Source organism: Prunus avium, chromosome 1, assembly GCF_965620075.1.
Source record: "Prunus avium chromosome 1, drPruAviu1.hap1.1, whole genome shotgun sequence".
Lineage (NCBI taxonomy): Eukaryota > Viridiplantae > Streptophyta > Magnoliopsida > Rosales > Rosaceae > Prunus > Prunus avium.
Genome location: NC_142284.1, coordinates 58,586,141 through 58,609,783, shown reverse-complemented (window position 1 = coordinate 58,609,783; position 23,643 = coordinate 58,586,141). Strand labels below are relative to the sequence as shown.

At 37.1% G+C, this 23,643-nt stretch overlaps 2 protein-coding genes and 2 pseudogenes across 4 annotated transcripts; 2 read left to right on the top strand and 2 right to left on the bottom strand.

The window, feature by feature from the left end:
* The first annotated feature begins 2,381 nt into the window (after nucleotides 1-2,381).
* LOC110772053 (uncharacterized) lies at nucleotides 2,382-4,262 on the top strand (annotated as a pseudogene).
* A 4,896-nt stretch (nucleotides 4,263-9,158) lies between these two features.
* Nucleotides 9,159-11,526, bottom strand: LOC110772059 (formin-like protein (DUF1005)). Its single transcript, XM_021976433.2, has 2 exons — nucleotides 10,735-11,526; nucleotides 9,159-10,194 (listed from the first exon to the last, which is right to left on the bottom strand). The coding sequence occupies exons 1-2, from the start codon at nucleotides 11,376-11,378 to the stop codon at nucleotides 9,489-9,491; spliced, it is 1,350 nt and encodes a 449-aa protein (XP_021832125.1). The 5' UTR covers nucleotides 11,379-11,526; the 3' UTR covers nucleotides 9,159-9,488.
* A 3,760-nt stretch (nucleotides 11,527-15,286) lies between these two features.
* LOC110772051 (UPF0481 protein At3g47200-like) lies at nucleotides 15,287-18,081 on the bottom strand (annotated as a pseudogene).
* A 1,447-nt stretch (nucleotides 18,082-19,528) lies between these two features.
* Nucleotides 19,529-23,142, top strand: LOC110772060 (alcohol dehydrogenase-like 7). 3 transcript variants are annotated; one of them, XM_021976436.2, is made up of 10 exons: nucleotides 19,529-19,714; nucleotides 19,832-19,968; nucleotides 20,062-20,108; nucleotides 20,445-20,767; nucleotides 20,870-20,952; nucleotides 21,048-21,123; nucleotides 21,235-21,290; nucleotides 21,491-21,589; nucleotides 22,619-22,780; nucleotides 22,886-23,142. In XM_021976436.2, exons 1-10 carry the CDS (start codon nucleotides 19,660-19,662, stop codon nucleotides 23,003-23,005), a joined length of 1,158 nt encoding a protein of 385 aa, XP_021832128.1. In that variant the 5' UTR covers nucleotides 19,529-19,659; the 3' UTR covers nucleotides 23,006-23,142. The 3 variants fall into 3 exon arrangements, with proteins under 3 accessions (XP_021832128.1, XP_021832126.1, XP_021832127.1); XM_021976434.2 differs by having other exon boundaries at nucleotides 21,235-21,299; nucleotides 22,886-23,141; XM_021976435.2 differs by having other exon boundaries at nucleotides 19,530-19,714; nucleotides 21,235-21,299; nucleotides 21,494-21,589; nucleotides 22,886-23,136.
* Nucleotides 23,143-23,643: the final 501 nt, after the last annotated feature.

Below are 23,643 nucleotides of genomic sequence, written 5' to 3'. Positions count from 1 at the left end.
AGTACAAACTAATGAAACTTGGAGGGTCCTCTTTTTTTATTTTTTTATTTATGTATTAAATAGTATAGATAGACCTTCTAGAATAGTATAGCCGTGCGGCTATACTACGATTTTTTTTCTTCAAAAATAGTATAGTGACACGTGGCGTCAAATCGCTGGAGGGTCCTCTTTTTTAAAAAAATATATATTAAAAATGAGTACAGCCGCGCGGCTATACTCTGTGCGTTTAATTTTTTTTAAAAAGTAGAGTTGTCTTGACACGCGGCGCCTAATGATTGGGATCCTCTTTTTTTACATGTGAAAATAGTACCGCCGCACGGCTATACTCAGTTTTTTAATTTTTTTTTTAAAAACGGTATAGCCGCACGGCTTCACTATTTTGCAAACTCTTTAAGTAGCATAATATGTATTTCTCTTTTTTAATTACTTTGATTAGTAATTATGTTTTAGTTATTACTAGCCTCTCTGCATGCGCTTCCGCATCTGCAAGAGGCTTTTTTTATAAAAAAAAAAAAAAAATTTATTTTAGAATTAAAAAAAGATAATGGGTAGTTGTGTTCCTTAAAAGGAGGATCCATTATTTGGTTTTTCTTTTAATTTTAATTTTTTTTAATATGAAAAAGTGTGAATTTACCATATTATCCTCATGTAATTAATAATTTTAATTCTTAATGTTTGCATTCACCAAGGGCATTTTCTGGTATTTTGAATGTTTCACCATTCTCTGTCTTTTGCTTTATATATATAGATTTACTTAGTGAACATTGAAGGAAAAAAAGAAAAAGAAAATTTGAATTACTATTTATTAAGTAATATAATTCATGACGTTAATTAACATATTTAATACTAATTATTCACTAAATAAATAATAATTCAAATATAATTACTAATTTAACTAATCAAATCAGTCAAATATATTATTTACTTACTAAAAATAAAATTTTAAAAAATTAATTAACCTAAACATCCTAAGTTTATATATATATTTTTTAAAAAGACCTCTCCCGACGAAGTTTCGTCGGCAGAGGTTTTTTGGTCGGGATAAACATAATCCGACGGATATTTGCCGGCATAGACCAATGCCGATGAAATTTCGTCCGGAGAAGTGTTTATGTTAATTTTTTTTAATACAAATATAAAATTAGTTTCATTACTTTTGTTTTTTCCCCAACTTCTTTAATTTAATTAATATCTTATAGTCTTTTATACATATATATGTACGTATGTATTTTTCAATAATACATTCGTATTCTATACATGTCTACTAGTTTTGAAAAAACAAACGTACAATAGTCGTATTGTACATGTACATACGCATTTATAATGCTTAATACCCGTATTTTTTAGAAAATTTTCAATAATTCACACAATGTTCACATATTATACAAATAATTCTCGTATATTATTGAATACCAATAATATATGTTATAAAAGTTATACTAAAACATTATACAGTGGCTTATTAGTATCTACTTTGGATATGTTGAAACTAGCAAATTAATATCAATAAAGTACAAACTAATGAAACTTGGAGGGTTCTCTTTTCTTTTTTTAATTTATGTATTAAATAGTATAGATAGACCTTCTAGAATAGTATAGCCGTTCGGCTATACTACGATTTTTTTCCTTCAAAAATAGTATAGTGACACGTGGCGTCTAATGGCTGGAGGGTCCTCTTTTTTTTAAATAAAAAAATAAAAAAATGAGTACAGCCGCGCGGCTATACTCTGTGCGTTTAATTTTTTTTAAAAGTAGAGTTGTCTTGACACGTGTCGCCTAATGACTGGGCTCCTTTTTTTTACATGTGAAAATAGTACAGCCGCACGGCTATACTTAGTTTTTTAATTTGTTTTAAAACAGTATAGCCGCACGGCTATACCATTTTACAAACCCCTTAAGTAGCATAATATGTATTTCTCTTTTTTAATTACTTTGATTAGTAATTATGTTTTAGTTATTATTTACTTAGTGAATATTGAAGGAAAAAAAGAAAAAGAAAAATTGAATTACTATTTATTAAGTAATATAATTCATGACGTTAATTAACATATTTAATCCTAATTATTCGGGAGAAGTGTTCATGTTTTTTTTTTTAATTTTTTTTTAATACAAATATAAAATTAGTTTCATTACTTTTGTTTTTTCCCCAACTTCTTTAATTTAATTAATATCTTATAGTATTTTATATATATATATGTGATGATGTTCCAACTATCAATGTGCACTCTGATGAGCCCAAGTCCAACAAACCAAATGCTCGGAACAAGGATAAAAACAATGTACATGGATCAGACATGACAGAGCTATGCAATGCAAGTGGAGATATAATTGTAGATCAAGTGTATGAGACTGAGGATATAAAAACGAAGTTGGGTCTTGATGCTATGACGAAAAATTATGAGTTCAAAGTGAAGAGATCCAATAAAGAAAGATTTGAAGTTAGTTGTGTTGATGATTGATGCATGTGGAAACTGCGTGCATCCAAGGTACAAAAATCCTCATATTTCATGGTGAAAAAATATTTTACAAAACACTCGTGCTCATTGGATGCTATCCATCGCCATCATCGACAGGCAAGTAGTTCTCTTATTGGCCAATGCATAAAATCTAAGTACGAGAGTGTATCACGAGTACATAGACCCCATGACATCATGGAGGATATGCGAAAGGACATGGGTGTGAGTATAAGTTATGTGAAGGCTTGGAGAGCTAGGGAACATGCACTGGAGTTGGTTAGGGGATCGCCAGAGGAATCTTATGCGATGCTTCCATCATATTGTGCTATGTTAGAAGCCAAAAATCCTGGTACGATAACTCATATTGAAACTGACAGTAATAATCATTTTATGTATTTTTTCATGTCACTTGGACCTTGCATCAGAGGATTTCGCACTATTATCAGGGCAGTAATTGCACTTGACGCAACATTTTTAAAAGGTAAATATCATGGGACATTGTTTGTTGCCACATGCAAGGACGGAAATAACCAAACATACCCTGTTGCATTCGGAGTTGGAGATTCAGAGAATGATGCATCTTGGAATTGGTTTTTGACAAAATTACGAGGAGCTATTAGGGATATTAATGACTTAGTTTTCATTTCTGATAGACATGAAAACATTCGTAAGGCTATCTCCACTATATTTCCGGATGCTCATCATGGGGCATGCATATTCCATATAAGTCAGAATCTTAAGAACCATTTTAAGCATGAGAGAGCGCATTCACTGTATTTTAGAGCTACTAAAGCATATCTTGTTCATGAATTTGATCGTCTTATGGTGCAAATATTTAATGTTGATTCCAAAGTGGGTGATTATCTTAATGTGGCTGGATATGAAAAGTGGGCTCGTGCACACTTCAATGGGAAGCGGTACAACCTAATGACAACAAATATTGCTGAATGTCTCAACTCAATCACCAGAGATGCTCGTAAACTACGTATTACCAATTTTATGGAGTATTTAAGAATGAATATACTTCAAAAGTGGTTCCATGACCGTCGAACTGAGGCAGCCAAAATGGATTCACATTTGACAGAGTGGGCATAAAATTTGGTGCAAGAAAACAACAAGAAAGGGTTGCCGTTGCAGGTACTTTAAATTCATTAAATTTTATTTTGTTGCAAGTAAGGAATATATGCAGACATTTGACAGAGTGGGCAGACATTTTATTTTGTAGATTTTGCTGATATTTTTATTTGTTATTTTATTTAAGGAATACATGCATGATAATATTCTATAGATCTTTTGAAGATATTTCAAATAAAATAATTGCGGAGTATTATAAATATATTTCTTGTTTCTTAAATATGCAGGTTTCTCCCATTGAGGTTTACTCATTTCATGTATATGATGGATGTCATGTTGAAGTTGTAAATTTAGAGAGGAAGTGTTGCACATGCCGAGAGTTTGATCTTGACCAACTACCATGTGCACATGCTTGTGCTGCATGTAGGCATCGACAAATTTCATGTTACCCAATGTGTACACAATATTATACTACAAACTCATTAATTGGTCATTGTGTATGCAAAACCTATTTGGCCAGTTGGGGATCAGACAGATTGGGTGGTACCTAATGACGTACGAAATAGAATTGTCCTACCACCAATTACACGAAAAAGGTACGGCAGGCGCAAGGAAAAGAGAATCCCATCACGCGGAGAAGAGCCATCAACTCATAAGTGTTCAAGATGTGGTTCAACTGGTCATTATCGACAAACTTGCAAGAATCCGATTGCACTTCATCCTACCTCGTAGATAGGTGTAATATTTTACTATTTAAATTTATGAATTAGTATGAACAATGGATGAATATTTAATTTTATAATTTTCTTAAACTTTATGGTGTAAACTTTTGAAGATGAGGAATAAAGCATGCTTTCCCTCACAATTTTTGTAGATTTGAGATGATATATAGTAGCGATGCAACGCTTTTGGTTTGGCCCATGTGAGGATAAAGTCTTTGCACATAGATTCAATACTTTGATAACATATCTTTTCATTTATCCTATCTCGACGTCTCTGCACATAGATTCAATACTTAGCCATTTTCAAGAGAAATAACGTCATCTGAGAAGGAAGGTGAACAACTTGTTTTATCAGCGAAGCTATAGTTCAAGCTAAAGTACAGACCCTCTCAGAGAGATTGTGGACCTCGACAGCACGGGATGTCTTTGTAGATGTTGATCCTCAGACTTGTTTTTTTCCATTAGCATATTCAAACTCAACATCCTGTTTAAAATCATTAGAGAAAAGAACAATTACTTCTAATATCCAATAGTAAATTGCATAAGTATAGGAAATATCATCTTCTTCATGGTCCCTACTGCTGAAAGGTCCAATAGCAAACTGCTGACTTGTACATGAGCTTTCTTTTTAAGTTTACATGGGTTTTAATTTTTAAGGGCATTTGTGTCTATTTATGTGAGTTTTTGGCTATATTTGAAAGATTTTATAAAAACTGACATTTTTGAAAGTAAGGGGTAAATTTTGGCTATTTTTGATAAAAACTCGTTTGAAAATGAGCAAAACACTAAATCAATGATAATATGGCAGGCATATCCATCCTTGTTGCGGGCCTAAATTTATGAAAGGGTAAATGGCGGAAAACCCCCCTGGATTATTTCGACTGTTGAAATGTCCACCTTGGAAATTTTTTTCAACCAATTTAGCCTTCGTATTAAATTTAATCGCCAATTTCACCCCTGCCGATAGATTTTCCCCAATTCCATCCAAATGCCTGTCAAATATAAGGGTAAATTTGACATTTTACAAGGTAATGCATTAAGAAAAATAAGGAAAATGTAATATAATATATTTAAAAGGTATAGTACAGAGGAAACCTTCACAGAGTCCAGACGTACCTCGTCGATGGCTTATGCCAACCCCTAAAATTTCTCTCAAGGACTTCAAATCCCTTTTAACCCGTCGCTCTATAGCTCCCCAACAAAACAAAAATAAAATAACACCATTAATCAATCACATGTTGCATTTCAGCAACAACATCAGCAGAAGCAGAAGCAGAAGAAAACCCACCCCAATAATTCTTCTCTTCGAAAAATGCCCAATCCTTCTCAGGCCTTCTTCGTCGGCGATCGCATAACAAATTTTAAGGCTTTCAGATCTTGCTTTCTGTTCTGGGGATGGAGGTCGAGGTCTCCGGTTCGAATCCCTCGGCCGATGCGAAATTGAGGAGAGCGGATTCACAGAAGGATAAGCTTCGCATGAAGCGGAAGACTCTGCAGGCTATGCTCGAGCAGTGCCAGAGAGCCCTCGAGTCGCTTGATACCACTGGGGGTGCTGACGGCGACAATGATGGAGATGATAACGGTGAGGATGAAGACGATGATGATGATAACACGTGGTTTTTTTTACGGCCATTTGGATGGAATTGGGGAAAACCTAACGGTATGGGTGAAATTGGCGATTAAATTTAATACGAAAGCTAAATTGGCTGAAAAAAAAAATTCCAGGGTGGACATTTCAACAGTCGAAATAGTCCAGGGGGGTTTTCCGCCATTTACCCTTTATGAAAAGGGTTTGGCATTAATCTTTTAGCTGTATGCATTGTAAATTGAATATCTTTCTGCAGTAACAAGTGGAATCTAAAAATGAGTATATATATATATATATATATATAAGAAATTCTCCTATGCAGACATTCAGACGTTATTATCTTACGGACATTATGTATGTTGTACTACCCCTCCTTGCTTTCTTGCATGTTTTCCCTGCTGTCTTGCATGTTTACAATGACATCCACATGATAATAACGTACGAACATCCGGATAAGATATATATATATATATATATACACAAACATGTATATAGTAGCGCTGAAGTGTTAACCAATTGGTAATTAATACAACCATGATTCAAAAATAACTAGGGCTAACTTTTAAGCCAACTTTTCCAATCATAACTAACTAGTTGGTAATTTAATATGGCGCTAACCAGGTATGGATCCATGATTCAAAAATAATCAGGGCTAACTTTTAAGCCAACTTTTCCAAACTCACACACACTACATGAATGCTATGACTTGAACTCAGAACCTTTCTTGGAGGGAGCATTTGCTCCAAACCACTATACTAGTGGGCCCTTTTGCACTAATTTAGGTTATTTGACCATGGACAAATTGTTGACCATTTTTCTCCTAATAATACCTTGAATTTTATTTACATTCTATCATGGAAAGAACACATCTATGATCTATCCCATTTAATCAACGTTTCATATTCATAATTTATCGGACAATCAACATTAACCCTTATTAAGCTCCAATTATGCACTATGATTTGCTTGAACTCCATATTTGAACAGCTCACCTTAGTGGACCAACCTTAAGGGCCAGTCACAATAAATAGATAGGCCCATAGGTCATACATCCTTAAACTAGCTTTCGGCTCCATGGTGTGTAGTGATAAAAGGGGCCCATTTCATTGTACTGCCCACGTATCATATCAAGGAATAAGAAAAATCAACAAGGGCAAAATTTAGACATATATTTCTGCGTGATCCTGGAATTGTATCCCTTATTTTATGTGGATGGATGGATGCGTTACTTTACTTGCAGTAATATGGCCATAGGGTTAGGCTAGCAACTCATGCAAATTTCAAAGATTTTGTACTTACTGCTGGGTTAGAGTTCTTTCCTTTAGTTGGAGGTCCAAAAGTTATTGCTGGTTATTCCTGCCTACTTTTTGATGAGTGTTTGGTCTGCTTATTCCCTCATTTGGTAATTGCTAAAAAATTTATTTTGTAAAAAGTCTACTCATAAACTTGTTTCAACATTGAGGACCCCCCTTAACTTCTGATGGGCACGATGATCGCACCAACATCTCTAGCTCATTATGTTCCTCATCTCAAACAAGAATATTTTTCAAATTCTAAAGAGTGAGCTACCATGTCTATTACCTGAAGGAACAGCAAACGCAGCACCAGCGAAATCAAATAAAATGATAGTTATTAAAAGGGAACTCTGTTTTACAAGAAATACAGAGACATATATTTCGAGGCTGTGCGTAGGATTCTTTTCTGAAAACGAGTTTGATTGAAGAAATGAATGGGGTGTAAATTGTAGGAAAATAAAGTAAAAATACAGATAAAATAGTACACAGAGAACCCGAAGAGTCTTTGCAACTTATTCCAAACATAAAGAAACTGCAAAAAAAGATGGTGGTGGAGATCCGACGTCAAAATGCAGGTGGAGATTTGACGTCGAGACGTAGCCGCTTGTGATGGTTGGATGAAAATCATAACAAAACGATTATTTGTCTATGAAAATGGAGAAAGAGGTGAAGGGAGAAAGAGAAGAGGGGAGAGGGGAGGAAGAACTATGGTTTACTCCCCCCTCAAAGTGAAAACAGCTCTAAGAGTGTTTTTTGGGAGAAAGGAAACTAAATTTTTGGAGGTTTATCAAGGGACATTTGATTTTGATGTAGGATATTTTGGGATAAACGTCTCCTATTCAAGGGACCTCATTGTGATTCTTTTTAAAAACATAAATATAGGACATTTGCAACCTCATTATGATCCTTTTAGGTCTAATATGTGTTAGTTCTTTTTTCGGTTACATAGGAGGGAATCGAACTTTGAACATATCATAATTAACCTATACGCCACCCTTTCTCTCCTACTTGGGCTAACCCAAAGGATTTAACATGTATCAGTTTTTTAAATGTATAAAACAAACATCAATTCTTTGACGAAAAAAACAAACAAACAAACATCAATTTTCTTTGAAGGAAACGAAATAATAGAAGGCAGAAGACAAACAAGTCGTTACTCAGAATTTCGATTATCATACAACATTGTAAAACGGAAATAATAAAAAATAGAATATAGAATAATAAGCTATAAAGAAAAGGTCGTAGTCCCCTTTCTTCTATGTTGCTTTTTTGTGTGTTGCTGAAAGTTATAAATGAGGAGGGGGTTTTCTCACACAATATCAATGTGTCATGGAATTTCAAACATGAGATCGGTGATATGCAAATCAAGAACCCTCCATTATTTTATGAACAAAGAAAAGTTGGAATCAATGGTCCCCCCTTCAAACCAAATTGCATAACAGAAATTCATATGAGCCATGGCACCCACGCCACCAACCCAATGGTACTTGTCCTAACCCCAAGGCTAGGCCTACCATTATTTAATAATACCATTAATTGTTTTATTATGCTCAACACTTTATATATTTCTCACGATTCTCCACCAACAAATACCTGCTCGCTCTTTTACCCATATCTCAAATTCTAGAAGTCAGCCGAAACCCAAACACCACCCCCAACAATATTTTAAACAAGAGTAATGGTGCCTGCCAGCTCCAACACAAACAAACCCCAAGCAATCCCCACCTTCATCAAAAGCGCATTACAGCTATCTTCCATATTAATTTCAAATTAATTTTCTTTCCTTAAAAGCCATTACACAAAATATTAATTAATTCGTGTACCTAAAAATAAACAGAAATCGAATCAGCACATAACGTGCACGCCCTTCCCTTCCCCGCATTAATCATTTAACTACTACTTTATGCTATATACTACAATTTACAAACACACAGATGGAACTAATTAAAAATTAATTAACGTGCTTAGCTGCCATCAATTAGATTACAGCTAATCCACACTTCCTCTATTTAATTAATCCAAATTAAAGTAACATAAAATATTGTTCAAGTCAGCGACTACAAAAATTCCAACTAAAGCAAGCCCTTCATTTAAAAAACTAAAAGGGAAAATTAAACACAAGTCACACGAGCAAAAACAAAGCGTGCCCTGCCTAATCTCTCTCTCTCTCTCCTCTCACTGTACACACTACACAGCTCTCTCTCTCTCCTCTCTCCTCTCTCCTCTCTCTCTGTTTGTTAGTAGTAATTAAAAATAGTTTTTTGTTCTCCAGCAACCAAACTCAGAATAACATAAAAAATTAAAAAAAGAAAGGACCAAATCCCATTAAAACGACGACGTAGCCCTATCCGAGTCATCGGAGCAGCTCCGAGTCCGGACATAGCTCCTTCCTCAGCCGTTGAGAGAAAAGCCTGCAGGCATCCATGCTCAGATCAACGGCTGCGGCCAACGCCACGTAAGCCGCGGCGTCCTCCGTACAGTTCACGTGCTGCACGCTCACCTCCACCGCAGGCTTGCTGCACCTGCCCTCACCCTCAACCTTTGCCGACATCACAAAACCTCTGTACAAGCAATAGGGCCACAACCCGTACCCGAAATCCCCGCTGCCCCGCGGGCTGCAACCCGGAGAGTTTGGGCCGGGTCGGGTACCGGAACTCGAACCCGAACCCAGATCCAGTACGAATTTCCCGCCCTTGTTTAAGCTGAGAGTGGACTCGGCCAATACAATGCCGGCACCGCTGGTGTCGGGAATGAGTTCGAAGCGGTACCCGAGGCCATCGGAGCCGCCTCTTTCGCGCCAGGCCTCGAGGCGACCCCACGGTTTCCACGTGTTGTCGCCGGGTCGGAGGATGAGCCATGATCCCGGATTGGACCGACTGACCCGGTCCGAACCGGGTGAGGCCACGAAGGGCGTGACCATCGAGGCTGCGGCTACGGGCGAGCCGGAGAGGTCGTGGACCGTTATGGACCAGCCCTTTCGCTCCTTCCCCGGTCGCTCTCTCTCGCTCCCAAACGAGCCTAACCAGCTTCGAGAGTTGCCGTGGTCCAAATGTAAAGACCTGTGAACAGAGGGGCAAAATGGGAATAAAAAAATCAATTCAGAATCTGCGTATAAGGCTTTAATGGGAAGGATTCAATTTAGAATGCAACTGGTAAACAACGCATCAAACACAGAGAATCTAATATAATAAAATATTTATATAAAAAAAAGTAAATTAAGAAGATGAAAGGGGCAAAATGAGAATAAAAATTAATCGACAGTAAACAAACTTTGTAAAAGCTCCGGAATGAAACAGGGACCTGGTTAATAAAAAATGGGCCTAGAATCAACGTAAAGAGCTTTAATGGGATCAGAGTCCGCTTGAAGGATTCAATTGCAAAACGCCGTCGTAAAGCGAACAAAATTGTGAGCTTCACTACTCTAATTTAATTATAGTATCAAACTTTTACACAAAACATTCGCATTCACAATCTCGAATCAAACACAGAATCTACTTTTTTTCTTTGCAAAAAATAAAATAATAATAATAATCATACCGAAACCCTAACACAGACGAAGATAATTTGGGAAAAAAGAAGAAGAGGGAAATGAATAATACCTGGATCTTTGAGTGCCTCGGTCGCCGGTGCTTCTGAAGCTGAACTTGCAGGTGAAGACGGGCTGCCGAATGTTGCCTTGGATCTGAAATACTTGTGGACTACATTCGGGTTCTCCGTCGAACTGGAAAACGAATCTCGGGTCGGGTTCGGCCTTCACATTCAAATGGAACTGGGTCTGGCCCGAGAACACGCCTTTGAGAACGCCTTTCCCTACGGAGACCCACCCGTTGTGGAACACACTGGGCTTGGACTCGGTTCCCGCCAGATCCAGCGGCACGGAAACCCGACCCAACAGCCTTCCGGAATTGACGCCGCAGGTGCTGCCTCTGCGACCCGTGTATATCGAGATTTTGAGGCAGAGCTTGGGGGCGAATATGGACTTGGACCCGACCCGGTCCAGATCCGACTTGCTAAGGTGGAAAGTAGCGGCGACGCCGTTTGCCTGAGCGGCGCTGTCGAGGGTTTGGGCCTCCGGCGGGAGACAGGGAACGACGGCGTTTTGAGGGGGTAGGTTGTTGAGCTTGATCTTGCAGAAGCATGGTGATGACGAAGGGTGGACGACGGAGCGGGCGGGCTTGGAAGCGACTGGGATCTTGAGAGCGAGATTGCCCACTGTGACCCGCACGAATGGGCAGGGATCCATTGCAGAAAGCAAAGTAAATGCAAAGCAGAAGCTCCTCTCCCTCAGTCTAGGGCAATGCCATCGATGCTCTGGTTTTGTGCTCTGTGTGTTTGTTTATTGAGTTTCTAAATTGGAAAGTGTAAAGGGCTAGAGGAGAGAGAAAGAGATGAATTTTTAATTGTGATTTTTGTTTGGGGGAGGTTGGGAGACAGCTGGGTACAGGCTGGCATGACTGCCAGCTCAGATAGAAGTTGACGCCATATTGAGGATTGTGGATGAATGGGAAGTTTTCTCTCTCTGTGTATGTAGTGGGCCCCACACCTCTCCTCCTCCTGAGTCTGACCAACTCTCTAACCCAACCCACCTACACTGGTCCAGGTCCACTGTCTCTACAGCACTGCCTCTTTTAATTTTCAAATGTTTTTTTACGCTTTGTGAAATGACGAATTCGGCCCCGGTCCCTTCCAGCTATAGAAGGAATCTCCGGCTCTCTATGCAAAACCCCGGCGCACACACTTGTCAAATCTGCGTGCTTTCTTCTTTCCCGTCTCCTCCTCTTCCCTCACGTGGACTTCCCCCTGCACCGCAGAGCCACGGACCACGTGGGGCCCGCTCATTGATTTGGGCTTCAAATTGGTTTTGCCTCTTTTATTTTGTTTATCTGTCTGTTTCGTTTTAGCACCAATTCTGTTAAGTCAGTGGTTATGGATCCCTGTCATGACACGTTGCAGAAGGATGACTATAATTCTTCCTTTGGATGCTTGACTTTGACCCTTTATGTCATATTTATGTCATATTGATGTCATTACTCATTGTAGTTAGTACTGGAAAACAACTCAATTTCAACATTAAAAAAAAAAAAAAATTGAGTTTAAACCAAGCAGGAGGAGGTGGTTGCCATTTTATCATATTTTGCCACTCTAAATACATATCCACTTACTTAAAGTGGTCGTTATTCTTCCACATAAGGTAGGATTTCAAACTATTAACACTTCCATTCAACTACAAATTATTTGTCATATTCCAAATTCACGAAAAGAACAATTAAGTCACAGTCATTAACTTGCTCAATTAGAACTACTAGAATTTGCAAGATTATCAGATCAAATTCTCAAATATGTTTACGCACTTCCATTTCCACATAGTGATTTCAATAGTACAACATTACAATTTAAAGTCTTCCAAAACAAGCAAATCTTTTATAGAGCAACCAACAAACATATTTTTATTTTTATTTACTCCCTCTTCTCTGTTCCTCTCATACCAGTGGCACTTATCTCCATAACAAAAATATTCTCGAACTCATTAGTACTCTTCTTCGATCTCTCAGCCAAAAACCCACCATTTATTTATTATTTTCCACTCTTGGTTTCTATAAGTTCTCAAAAGACAATCAGATTTCTTATTCATATCCTTTAATTTATTTACTTTTGTTTTATGTTCCTGCAATTTCATACTAGATATTCTCTTTGTGAAGATGTTATTTATAAAATCTTTTTCCAAAAACCAGATGCTGCAACAAATTCTTATAATTTGATTGAAACCTATTCGTTGTTGCTCTGTTTTTTTTTTCTTTCTGTTTTTCTTTGGTTTTTGGCTCTATTGTTCTTGTTTTGTTTGCCTTTTGTGGTTGCCTAATGAAGCTTTGTTGACCAAAAAAGAAAAAGGGCATTATAACCTTCTCCCTAAACCTTATTTTTCTTTTTTAGTTTACTATATTCAAGAGGATGAAACATAAAAGGGCCTCATTTTAATTTCTGGTCCTGGGTCAACCAAAAGTCAAGACCGACCCTGCTACTGCACAACACCCATGTTTTACCACCATAAATCCTCCTTTCGTCTTGTCGCCGGCCATTGTGGCTCCCCAACCCAGCCGCACATCACTGCCGCTGTGTTCAATAGTATGTGAATAAGAATAACAAAGAGTACTCTATCCCTAAAAGAAAATGAGAAAAAACAAATTTTGTTACTGAATTGAAAAGCAGACGGGTGTTGTAGCAATTAACAATTTGGGTTACATCGGTTTTCCCACAGCTTGCTCATAGAGTGCAAGTCCCACTTGTATATCGCATCGAACAAGTTGGAGTTCTTACCTTCTTGGGACTCCGTTGACCAAGATATGCTTTCATTATACCGATCTACTTTAGTAGATCATATGGATGTATTGAATTTGATATAAGTGAGGAAACAACAATTCGTGTAACCCAATACATGCATAATTACGTAACCCATTGAATTTGTGTAACCCAATTTGAAAATAATAGCACATTTTGCTTGTTGATTAGGGATTTATTTTTTGGTCAAATGTACTTTCCATTAAACAAAAGAGAGTACATCAGAAGGTGAAACACGACTACTAACAGCCAGACATAGCAAACAAAGAGCAAACACCACAAGGCTACCAACAGCCCAAAAACAAAGCCAACTAAACACAAACAAACACCAAGAACAAGTAATCAGGTTAGATATCAGAGTATCGACACCTTCCAGGGGAGCGTGTTCGTCTCTAAACAGAAGACTACTGCCTAGGCTCAAACTGAACAAAATAAAAACCCAACCTAAAGTGCCAAAATAGTAGGCCCAAAACAACAAAAGCCCACAAAATGTGCAAAAACCCTAAAATCTAACCCTAAACAAAACAAGTCGCCACTGTCACAAGAAAAGAAAGGGCCATGGGAACTAAGAGAGGAGATATGTAGAGTGTGGATTTGGGTTAGCAAGCCCCAAGCATCATACTCAAGCGATCTATCGATTTGTGGTCAAGATTGACCACATATTTACAGAGCCCACAAGTGCAGATCCAAGTATTAGATCTGAGAATGGGTTGATGGAGTAAAACAACTACAGCAATCCAGTGGCAAACCAAGTAAATCTTAGGGATAGAGGACTTTTGGATTTGAGATTTGGTGGGAGAAGAGATACGGGTCGACGGAGTGGTGGAGGGATGAAAGGAAAGAGAGATGAGGGAGATGTGAGGGCTGTAGAACAAAGGGGGAGGAAGTTTAGAGGAAGAAGTAGAAGATTTATGGGCCAGCATTAGAGAATACAAGAGAGGAAGGGCTTTCAAAATGAAAAATAGAAAGTAAAAATAATAAAAAAATTACACAAAAGGAGGCGGAATAGCCACACCAGAGGTGGCGGAGATCATTTTGGCATGTGCAACCGAAGTCTATTCCAATTGCAAGGCTTCTTCAACTGTCCATTTTTTTTTGTTAGCTTTAACTATCTTTTAGTCAAAACAATTTCACTTTGAAAACTAATAATATATAAGTCGTCATTAGGGGTGGGCATAAATTCGGGCGAACTAATGAAACTGGCTGATCCAAATTGTAATAACCAGTTTGGTTTGGTTTTGACCAAGAAAAAGTCAAACGGTTTAAAAATCGAATCAGACCGTATATGGTTTGGTTTGGTTTGATTTTGAGCTTTTGTAAGCCGATCTAAACCAAACTGAACCGTTTATGTGTATATTTATTTATTTATATTATATTTTACATGTGTAATACTCTAATTAGGCAATAACTATGTATGGATATTTGAATTGAGCTGTAGTAGTTATTGAAATTTGAAGTTTTATAGCATGTTGAGCTTTATGATAGTTTCATACTTGGAAAATTATTTAAGTATGGAGCAAGTTGTGAATTTCTTGGTTGTAATTGCTCTAACAATGTTGGAAAAATGCAAAAAGGAAAGAGAATTGGGCTTAGGCCCAAACCGGCCGAACCAAACCGTCTTCATGACTTTTGTCAAAATTGAACCAAACCAAACCGTTATATTGTAATTAGTTCGGCCGTAGTTTTGAGATAAAACCGATCCAATCCGGACCGTGCCTGTCCCTAATCGTCATAAAGGGAGCAAATTGCAGAATCTGTTCTTATAATATTCCATATGAAAAATCTTGAACTCATAGAACACAATGAGGAGGTTTCTCAGACACCATGGTTGAATATCTTCATACAAAAATGGAGAAGAAAATAGAGTTACAAATCTTGATCAGGTCCTCGCAAAGAGTGGCAAAGTAGAAGTGATCTTTATTTACAGTAACATCAGTCGAAATCTTGATAAATAATGACGTAGAAGGTGATTTCTTTTGGTATTAAAAGTTGGATATGTGCCCCAACATCTCCATCCTTGGATGGTTCACCTAGTTATCTTGTTATGTCTATCATCTCTTCCTGTTGGAATAAATGTGCTGATTAGTTGGCCGTATGATTTTTGGTAATCTTCGGGTGTTGGAGAAGGTATATTATCTTCCTCTTGGAATAAATGTGCGACATGCCTACTAAAAGTAACGCTTATATTTATCAAAAGAAAAAAAAAGGTAAAGATTTTATTCCATGTAAAATAATGACACTCAAGAGATGGAGAACAACAGCTGCAATGACAGAAATAGTTGACCAAGGTGTGTTGAAATAGTTTTGCCTCAAATTTGCCTTCCATCTGTGCCAGGGCGTTCTGCAGTACTTGCAGGGCCGGCCCTTGGCCAGGGCAACCAGGGCCACCGCCCGGGGCCCACGATTGAGAAGGGCCCAAAAAAAATTTATATTAGCTTATATATATGTATATGATCAGACAAAAAAAAATATATGTATATGCAAAACAAAATTATAAGTGCTCATAAAAAAATAAAATAAGTAAAAGTAATGGGTATGGCTACATTATATTGCCCCTTTGCTCAACTGGTGTACAGATTACCTTATTTCCATTTCCAACATTTAAGTAAATGTCTTTGTCCTTTTACTTTCATTTATTTTTATATTACTCCATTTACTTAAGTTTACAATGTAAATAAGGAAGTACCCCCCATTTGGATTCAAATAAAACTACTAGAAAATCAAATTCCCACCAAATAAAAATATGAAAAATCGGTTTTAGTGCAAAATACGATTTATGCTAAAAATGATGGCTCATTAAGTCAATATATACTTCATACTAAAATCCCATAAAATCAAGTTTTCTTATTTGATGTATAAGGAATAAAAGCCGCCAAAAATTATCTTGAGAAAATGATTATTCCAAAAAAACCATTTTTCATACTTAGTCAATATTGCACATCCGCTAAAAAAATTATGGGTCCGCCAATGGTGGCATACATAAGAATTCTCTCTCTTTCTCACCCAAAGCACGCATCTCCTCCCTGGGTTTCTCTAAACAAGGATTTTCTTATCAGGCTTTTGGTTTTTGTCTCAAATAGTGAGGAAGGCTATTTCAATCGATTCTCATACTTGCAAATTGCTAGCTGGGTTATGGATAATTTGGTTTGATGGGGATTACGTGTCTTGAGAGCTAGCTGGGCGGGTGGGTGCTATTGGGCTTGTGGTAGATGGTGGTTGCTAGGTGGCTGGTGGTGTTTGGGTGGTGGCTTGTTTGGTGCGGCCTGGGAAGGAAGTGATGAAGTTTTTAATGTTTTTTTAATATTCTAAAATAATTTTTTAAAATTGTTAACATCCATGCTGGATTTACACTTAAGATGAGTTACATAAGTCCTTATAAGTTATTTTACAAAAAGATAAACTTGTCTTTAAAATTTTAACGATATGGTGGGTGGGAAAATAGGACAAGATTATGGAAATAGCAGCACTCAATTAATTATTTAATTAAAAATAATAATAATTTATAAATAAAGGGCACACACTTAGAGTTTTGCCCTGGGCCTTCAATCACCCAGGGCCGGCCCTGAGTACTTGTTCAGCTCCGGTGCTGTCACCTAGCAGATTTTCAACTATTCCATGCTCAAAAAGCAACTCCACATCCTTTGGGGTGTTCACAAAACGATCCATGATGACAACATAATCATTTATGTAATTTTTATCATAATGGCATTGTTCAAATGCAAGGAGATTTCTAATTACAAGCTCTATTGCCGGGGATATTTTCAATTTCGGAATTTCCAAAATCCCATTGGTGAATCGTATGTCGAATAAATTTTTGCTTGACCCCACCATAAATGTGACTCCTGCTTGATGTAGCTCTGTCGTGCTTAGTTTGGTGATGGTTTTGAGTTCTGCTGAAAGTTCAAAATTCGGTCGACATAAAGCTCTTACTAAACCAACAAAATGTTCTACTTCAAACCAATCGTCAGTTTCCTCTCGAAACATGGGATCCTGTAAGAACTTGACAGAAAGATCAAGTATTGAAAGACTCTCATCACACGTAGGGAGTTTGTCTTTGTCTGGGTTAAAAAGGTCCACAAGAATGAAGAATGGCAGTTGAGCATCTGCATGTCTAAATTTATAACTGCCATTGTAACTGGTCTGTAAAATGCCCAGTCATTCTTATCCAGCAATTCGCGGAAACTCCACCTCAATAAGACCTCAATGATGAAGGCAGCATCTACTAGAATGATTCTTACAAATTCATCACTGCAAAACTCAATGGTTTCAGCATAACAACCACGCAAACGTGCTTCGTGGTCCTTTGTTATGATAATAAAAACCTCCAAGTTTAACTTACTATGACATAGAAAATCTTGTAGGTACCTTATTTTCTGTTCTTCCATGGCTTTTAGGCTTTCCTTATCCTTACCATGGTGAAATGGGACTATAGAGACTGCCTGTGGTGTGTAGGCCTTTTCATTTATACACCGTAGATGCTCAGGAACCCTGTAGATACAACGATCATATCCCGGGGGAGATAAGCTATCCAATTCCTTTCTAATCGATGTTGCTAATTCAATGTATGGGGTTTCTGTGTCATTTGGAGTAGTTAGATTGCTTTCTTCCATTTCCAGCTCCTAATGTGTAAGTTGTTGTTGTGACTGTAATAGATGATTGCAATGGTGATTAATCGAGATCACTGCACCGCAACTAACCAAATCTTTCGTTATTAATTTTACAAATGCTATTAACAAAAGAGCAATGCGAGAGATACCACATTGCATACCACCTTGTGTACCAACTCTCTAATAGGGGTGGAGCCACCAATACAATGGGGCTCACCTTTATTAGAGAGGTGGTACACAATGTAGTATATATGTATTATATATGACTAGCATTTTTGTTAACAAAAACTTATTAGAAGTACATTCATTCCAAAATGAGTAACTCTTAGTTTAGTGGTACATCTCTTTCCAATGTTCGAAGAGGTCCTAGTTTGAATCCCCTTTCCCATTGACGAAAAAAATATAAAAAAAATCCAAATGCCAAATTAAAACTAGATGGTTGGACATTCATAATTTTTATTATAATTAACAAGTTGGTCTTAATATTTTGTATATACTACTTTTTCCATAGTTAAGCTTATAAGTTGGTATATTCTTTGGTACATCCACTTGTGCTGGTTGGTGCGAGTCATAAATGACACCAACTGTTTTATTTCGGAGGGGACAAGTACTCAAGAGGGGATGGACAGTATAGACCAATTCATACCCAAATGAAAGTGATCTGGTAATGACAAACTATTTATATTATTTTAGTATGATAATCAGGTGATAAGGTTTTCAGCTTTGTTTGGTTTTTGATTTTGAGGTATATGAGTCAAATAAGTTTGAAAGTTTTTATAAAAACTAACGTTTATGAATTTAGACGCTAAATTTCGACTACAAATCAGCTTCTTCCTAATTAATTGTGCCTTTTCTTTTGTATCATCATGCACACATGAAATGACAAACTAGTCCATACTCTTCTTTGTCACAATATATACCAACTTTATATTCTTTTATTAATTTTATTATTTTTGGGATTTTCAGAATCCCATTAGCGATTTGTATATCATATAAGTTGTAGCTTGATCCCACCTCAAACTTGACACTTACCTGCTGCAGCTCTGTCATTCTGGGTAGAGTTTTGAATTTTCCCTCCTTTGCTTTGTATCTGCTCTGTCATGCTGGGTGAATTTCAATCTCCAATGTCATTTATATGGCTTGATGTCCTTTTTCTTTTTCTATTTTGATTCAATATAGTTTCATTATTTTTTATTGCACAATGCAACCCATGCCATTCACGCGAGTTACCAAAACGTATATCAAACACGGCTGGAAAGACAAACAGTTTTTCTTCTTTAACTTTATTAACACATGTGACATGTCTTATATCGTTTGTTTGATTCATTGCTGGTAAGATTCTCATCATTGGAAAACTTATGTTCCTTCATTCCTAATTGTCTTTGCATTGTCTCTTTCCTTTACCTAACTCAACTTAAAATTGGGTCATTTTTTATTGTATTTATTTTTCGTTAAAAACTACTCCTTGGACACCAAAGTCTCCGCCGTTCAAGCATGTCCTATGCACAATACACACTCACAGGAAGAGTGACAGATTAGTCCGGAGGAGAGAGAGAGTGTGTCTGTGTTCTTGTGGCCACTATGGATGATGAGAAATTGCCAAGTGAAAGCCGAGGGAAGCCTATTCGATGCAGAGGTTCTTATTATTGATAAGCTTAATTGTTAGTTTAAATTTGTTGCATATATTGTTTTTGAATAGTCTGAGACTCTGAAACTGATCACGTTGCATGTAAATATGTAATACAAATGGCAGCTGCTGTGAGTCGCAAACCAGGTGAGCCTCTAGTGATCGAAGAGATCATGGTGGCACCCCCGATGCCTCATGAAGTCCGTATTCGAATTATATGTACCTCTCTGTGTCACAGCGATCTCTCCTTCTGGAAAATGAAGGTTCTTGTTTAGCATCTCTTTTTTGTTTTTTTGTATGCTACTATTTACAATAATTAAGAGTTGATGCTTATCCATAGCTTCTTGTTTTTCCAGGACTTCCCTGCAATTTTCCCAAGAATTCTTGGTCACGAAGCTATTGGGTGAGCTCCAAGAATTTTGTGATCTTCAGTGTTCATCTTTCAAACCATATTATTGTTAAAGAAAGACCGCTATCTCTTTAGTAATTGTCTATTTCTCTATTACTTTCAGGATGTGAAATGATGTGTTTTCTCTTTCTTTTTCATTGATTTATGCTATTATTTAAGAGAAGATGCTTTGTCAAATTATGGGTTTTCTCTTCTTCCACCACTTTTTCTTCTCCTGCAATAAATTCCTAGATCTGCCCTTTCATATCTGACTCAATCAACAGCAATTAAAAATACCAACATATTCATGTCAATGAGGTAACTGAAGGAGATATATACATTTCCTTGTAGGGTTGTGGAGAGTGTTGGGGAGGATGTCAATGAGGTGACTGAGGGAGATACCGTCATCCCAACATTCATGTCAGAATGTGGAGAGTGTGCAGATTGTAAATCGACAAGGAGCAACCTATGTACAAAATTCCCCAGGCCCTCAATTTTTATGCCAAGATACGGGACGAGCAGATTCACAGACCTCAGTGGGGAGGTTTTATACCATTTCCTCTCCGTGTCTAGTTTTACTGAGTATACAGTGGTAGACATAGCCCATATCACAAAAATTGACCCTGCAATACCACCAAGCAGGGCCTGCCTCCTGAGCTGTGGAGTATCGACCGGTAGACTTGAAATTCCTAATCTTGTAGACATTCTTCTTGACTTGATGTGGCGGTGTTTGCAAAATTTAGACTTGAATTGTTATTTCTTCAATTCGATTTCAGGAGTTGGTGCTGCTTGGAGAACAGCAGAGGTGGAGAAGGGATCAACTGTTGCTATATTTGGGTTGGGTTCAATTGGATTAGCTGTATGCATTTGCAGAACTTGTTTTCTTTTTACTTCTTTTCCTCGTTGTCCATATTTGACTCACTCTAGGCTCATATCCATGGTTGAATTATCCAGGTCGCGGAGGGAGCAAGACTTTGTGGAGCAGCTAGAATTATTGGCGTGGATGTGAACCGAGACAAATTTGAAATTGGTAATTGGATCTTAGCTTGATTATACTTTATGCTGTGCCTGTGAATTGATGTATGATGTGCTTAATCTGAATCTGATCAATGCAGACTTGTTCTTTTTCTTATTGACACAGGAAAAAAGTTTGGGCTCACTGACTTTGTCGACCCTGCGAATAGTGAGAATAATTCTGTGAGCGAGGTTCTCTACAACTATGCACCAAACTTTGGAAATTTCATTACTTGTTTTTGTATTCATATGCACACTTATTCTTGAAATTAAAAGATTATATTACTGGATGTTGATATGCTTTTGTGGCTTCGGCTTTCATTTCTGATTGATTTTTGGTTATTTTGCTAAGGATTTACAGTTTTTTTTTTACATGTATGAAGCAGGTGATCAAGGAAATGACTGGCGGGGGTGCAGACTATTGCTTTGAATGTGTTGGGCTGATATCACTGGTGCAAGAAGCTTACGCTTGCTGCCGAAAGGTCTGCCCCTCTCTCTCTCTCTCTCTCTCTCTCTCTCTCTCACATATTTGGTCCTGTCAAGAAAGTGTTATGTATGTCTCTTTTTCACTGGTCTAAACCCGGTTGGCAATTCACGATTTTTGAACCAATTTGCAACATCTTTCAATGTCAATTTATCATTTGAACGACTGTTTTTGATTTGTTTTATCTTTACGTCAAATATGTTTCTAAAGTTTGATTTCCATTTCAATTAAGTTCCTATCTTTACATCACATGCTTGAATCGTGTGATATTTTCATCAATAAATTAGGAAATTTATCATTGATTGTAATTGAAATCTAACTACAATAACCTCATTAGGAAAACGGAAAAACAAAAGAGTACAACTACATAAACTTAATTGAAGAAACACTACTAGAACCAGATTGTTCCTTTTCAAGAAAGTTTGACATATGGGACATAATTAAGTTAGCAAAGTTGACCCCAAAAGAAGAAATTATCATTATGTTTTAAAATAAAAAACTTAGCAAAGTGGAAATTTCAACAAGGTTACTAAAATTAAGAGGCGGAGAAGAGAGAGTGACGCGTATGTATTAATAAATCGATCAGAAGTTTCTATACCACATATATCATAATTTGTGAAGTCTATGCTGAGCATTATTTTACATTGAACGATCATCCTAGGTAGTAATTTTGAAACATATGTCAGAAACGTGTTTCAGGAATTTGTTGAAGTCTGTTGGAAAGTTTGTTCGATGTGCTTATATAAGAGTTTTGAGCTTAGACGGGGATGGAGATGGGAATGGCATACTCACCCCCTATTCGACCTATTGTCATCCCTACTTAGACTACTGTTTGCCCTTCCTTGAAATGTTAACTTGATCTCCAAGCAAAATCATGAAAATATACTTTCACTTTGAAAATTCTGCATGTACTTGGTATATATGCGCAAGGAGGAAATTCCCATCCTAGACCACCTACTTTGGCCAAAATAGCTACAAGTTTAAATTTTGGTAAAAACAATATCTGAACATTTCTTTTCAACTTCAGGGTTGGGGAAAAACAGTTGTTTTAGGCATGGACAAGCCGGGCTCACAGGTGACCCTTCCCTCTCTTGACATCATTTTTGGCAAAACCCTCACGGGATCCTTATTTGGAGGACTCAAACCTAAATCTGATATCGCTGTCCTCATCAATCGATACAAGGACAAGGTAATTTATAGCATCTAACTGTTTATGTAGGGGTGGTTTGCCTAACTTATATACCTTGGACATATATCCTTTTAATATATATTTTTGGTTTTTTCATTCTATCAGGAACTACAACTTGATGAGTTTGTGACACACGAGATCAGGTTTGAAGAAATCAACAAAGCTTTTGATTTACTCATTGAAGGGAAATGTCTCCGATGTGTAATCTATATGACCAATGAATAACTTCTGTTAGAAACAGCCTGTACTTTAATATAAACTCTACGCTAATTAACAATAAGCAAGCAAAGGTTTCAGTGTTTAAGTAAATACTCCTGTTTTAAAAAACCTTTAACCCAAGAATTTCAGCGTTTAAGTAACCTAAACTCCTTAAATAATATATTTAAACGGTAAAGCCGGGCGGCTATACCTTTTTATTTTTATTTTTATTTTTATTTTTTAAAGAGGACCTAAGAAGCTGCCACCGATACCAACAGCAATGACATCCTTCAGGGCTTTTCCTGTGGCACCAACCTACCAGAATTGCCAATTACTTCACAATTCAGGCAATATGGACACTAAAAAAAATTGTAGTGATTACCCAAAATCCACTTCGAAAACTCTCAGAAATGGATCTTGTCCAGAACTTCCCAAACATCAAGGACCACATTTTTCCCATCACTCTGTATAACTGCATCCCTTGGAGCATGAAGAGCTACATGAAGCACTGATCTATTTTCTGTGCTGTTTATCTGAAGGCACCACCCAGAAAAAGAAAAACAGAATGCAAAAGAATCACATGATAATGTCTTCAGAAATAAGCTGGTCTCATATTTACCATAAATCCTATAAAGCTATCAAATATAAGTTATTGTGATTTCTGG

What these genes read in the sequence shown, in the direction of transcription:
- LOC110772059 (XM_021976433.2), bottom strand. Translation starts at nt 11,378, where the DNA reads ATGGATCCCTGCCCATTCGTGCGGGTCACAGTGGGCAATCTCGCTCTC. An exon ending in CGAGGCACTCAAAGATCCAG is followed by an intron (nt 10,195 to 10,734) that starts GTATTATTCATT and finishes CTCTGTTCACAG; the next exon opens with GTCTTTACATTTGGACCACG.
- LOC110772060 (XM_021976434.2), top strand. Translation starts at nt 19,660, where the DNA reads ATGGATGATGAGAAATTGCCAAGTGAAAGCCGAGGGAAGCCTATTCGA. An exon ending in GAAGCCTATTCGATGCAGAG is followed by an intron (nt 19,715 to 19,831) that starts GTTCTTATTATT and finishes TACAAATGGCAG; the next exon opens with CTGCTGTGAGTCGCAAACCA. An exon ending in AGAATAATTCTGTGAGCGAG is followed by an intron (nt 21,300 to 21,490) that starts GTTCTCTACAAC and finishes ACATGTATGAAG; the next exon opens with CAGGTGATCAAGGAAATGAC.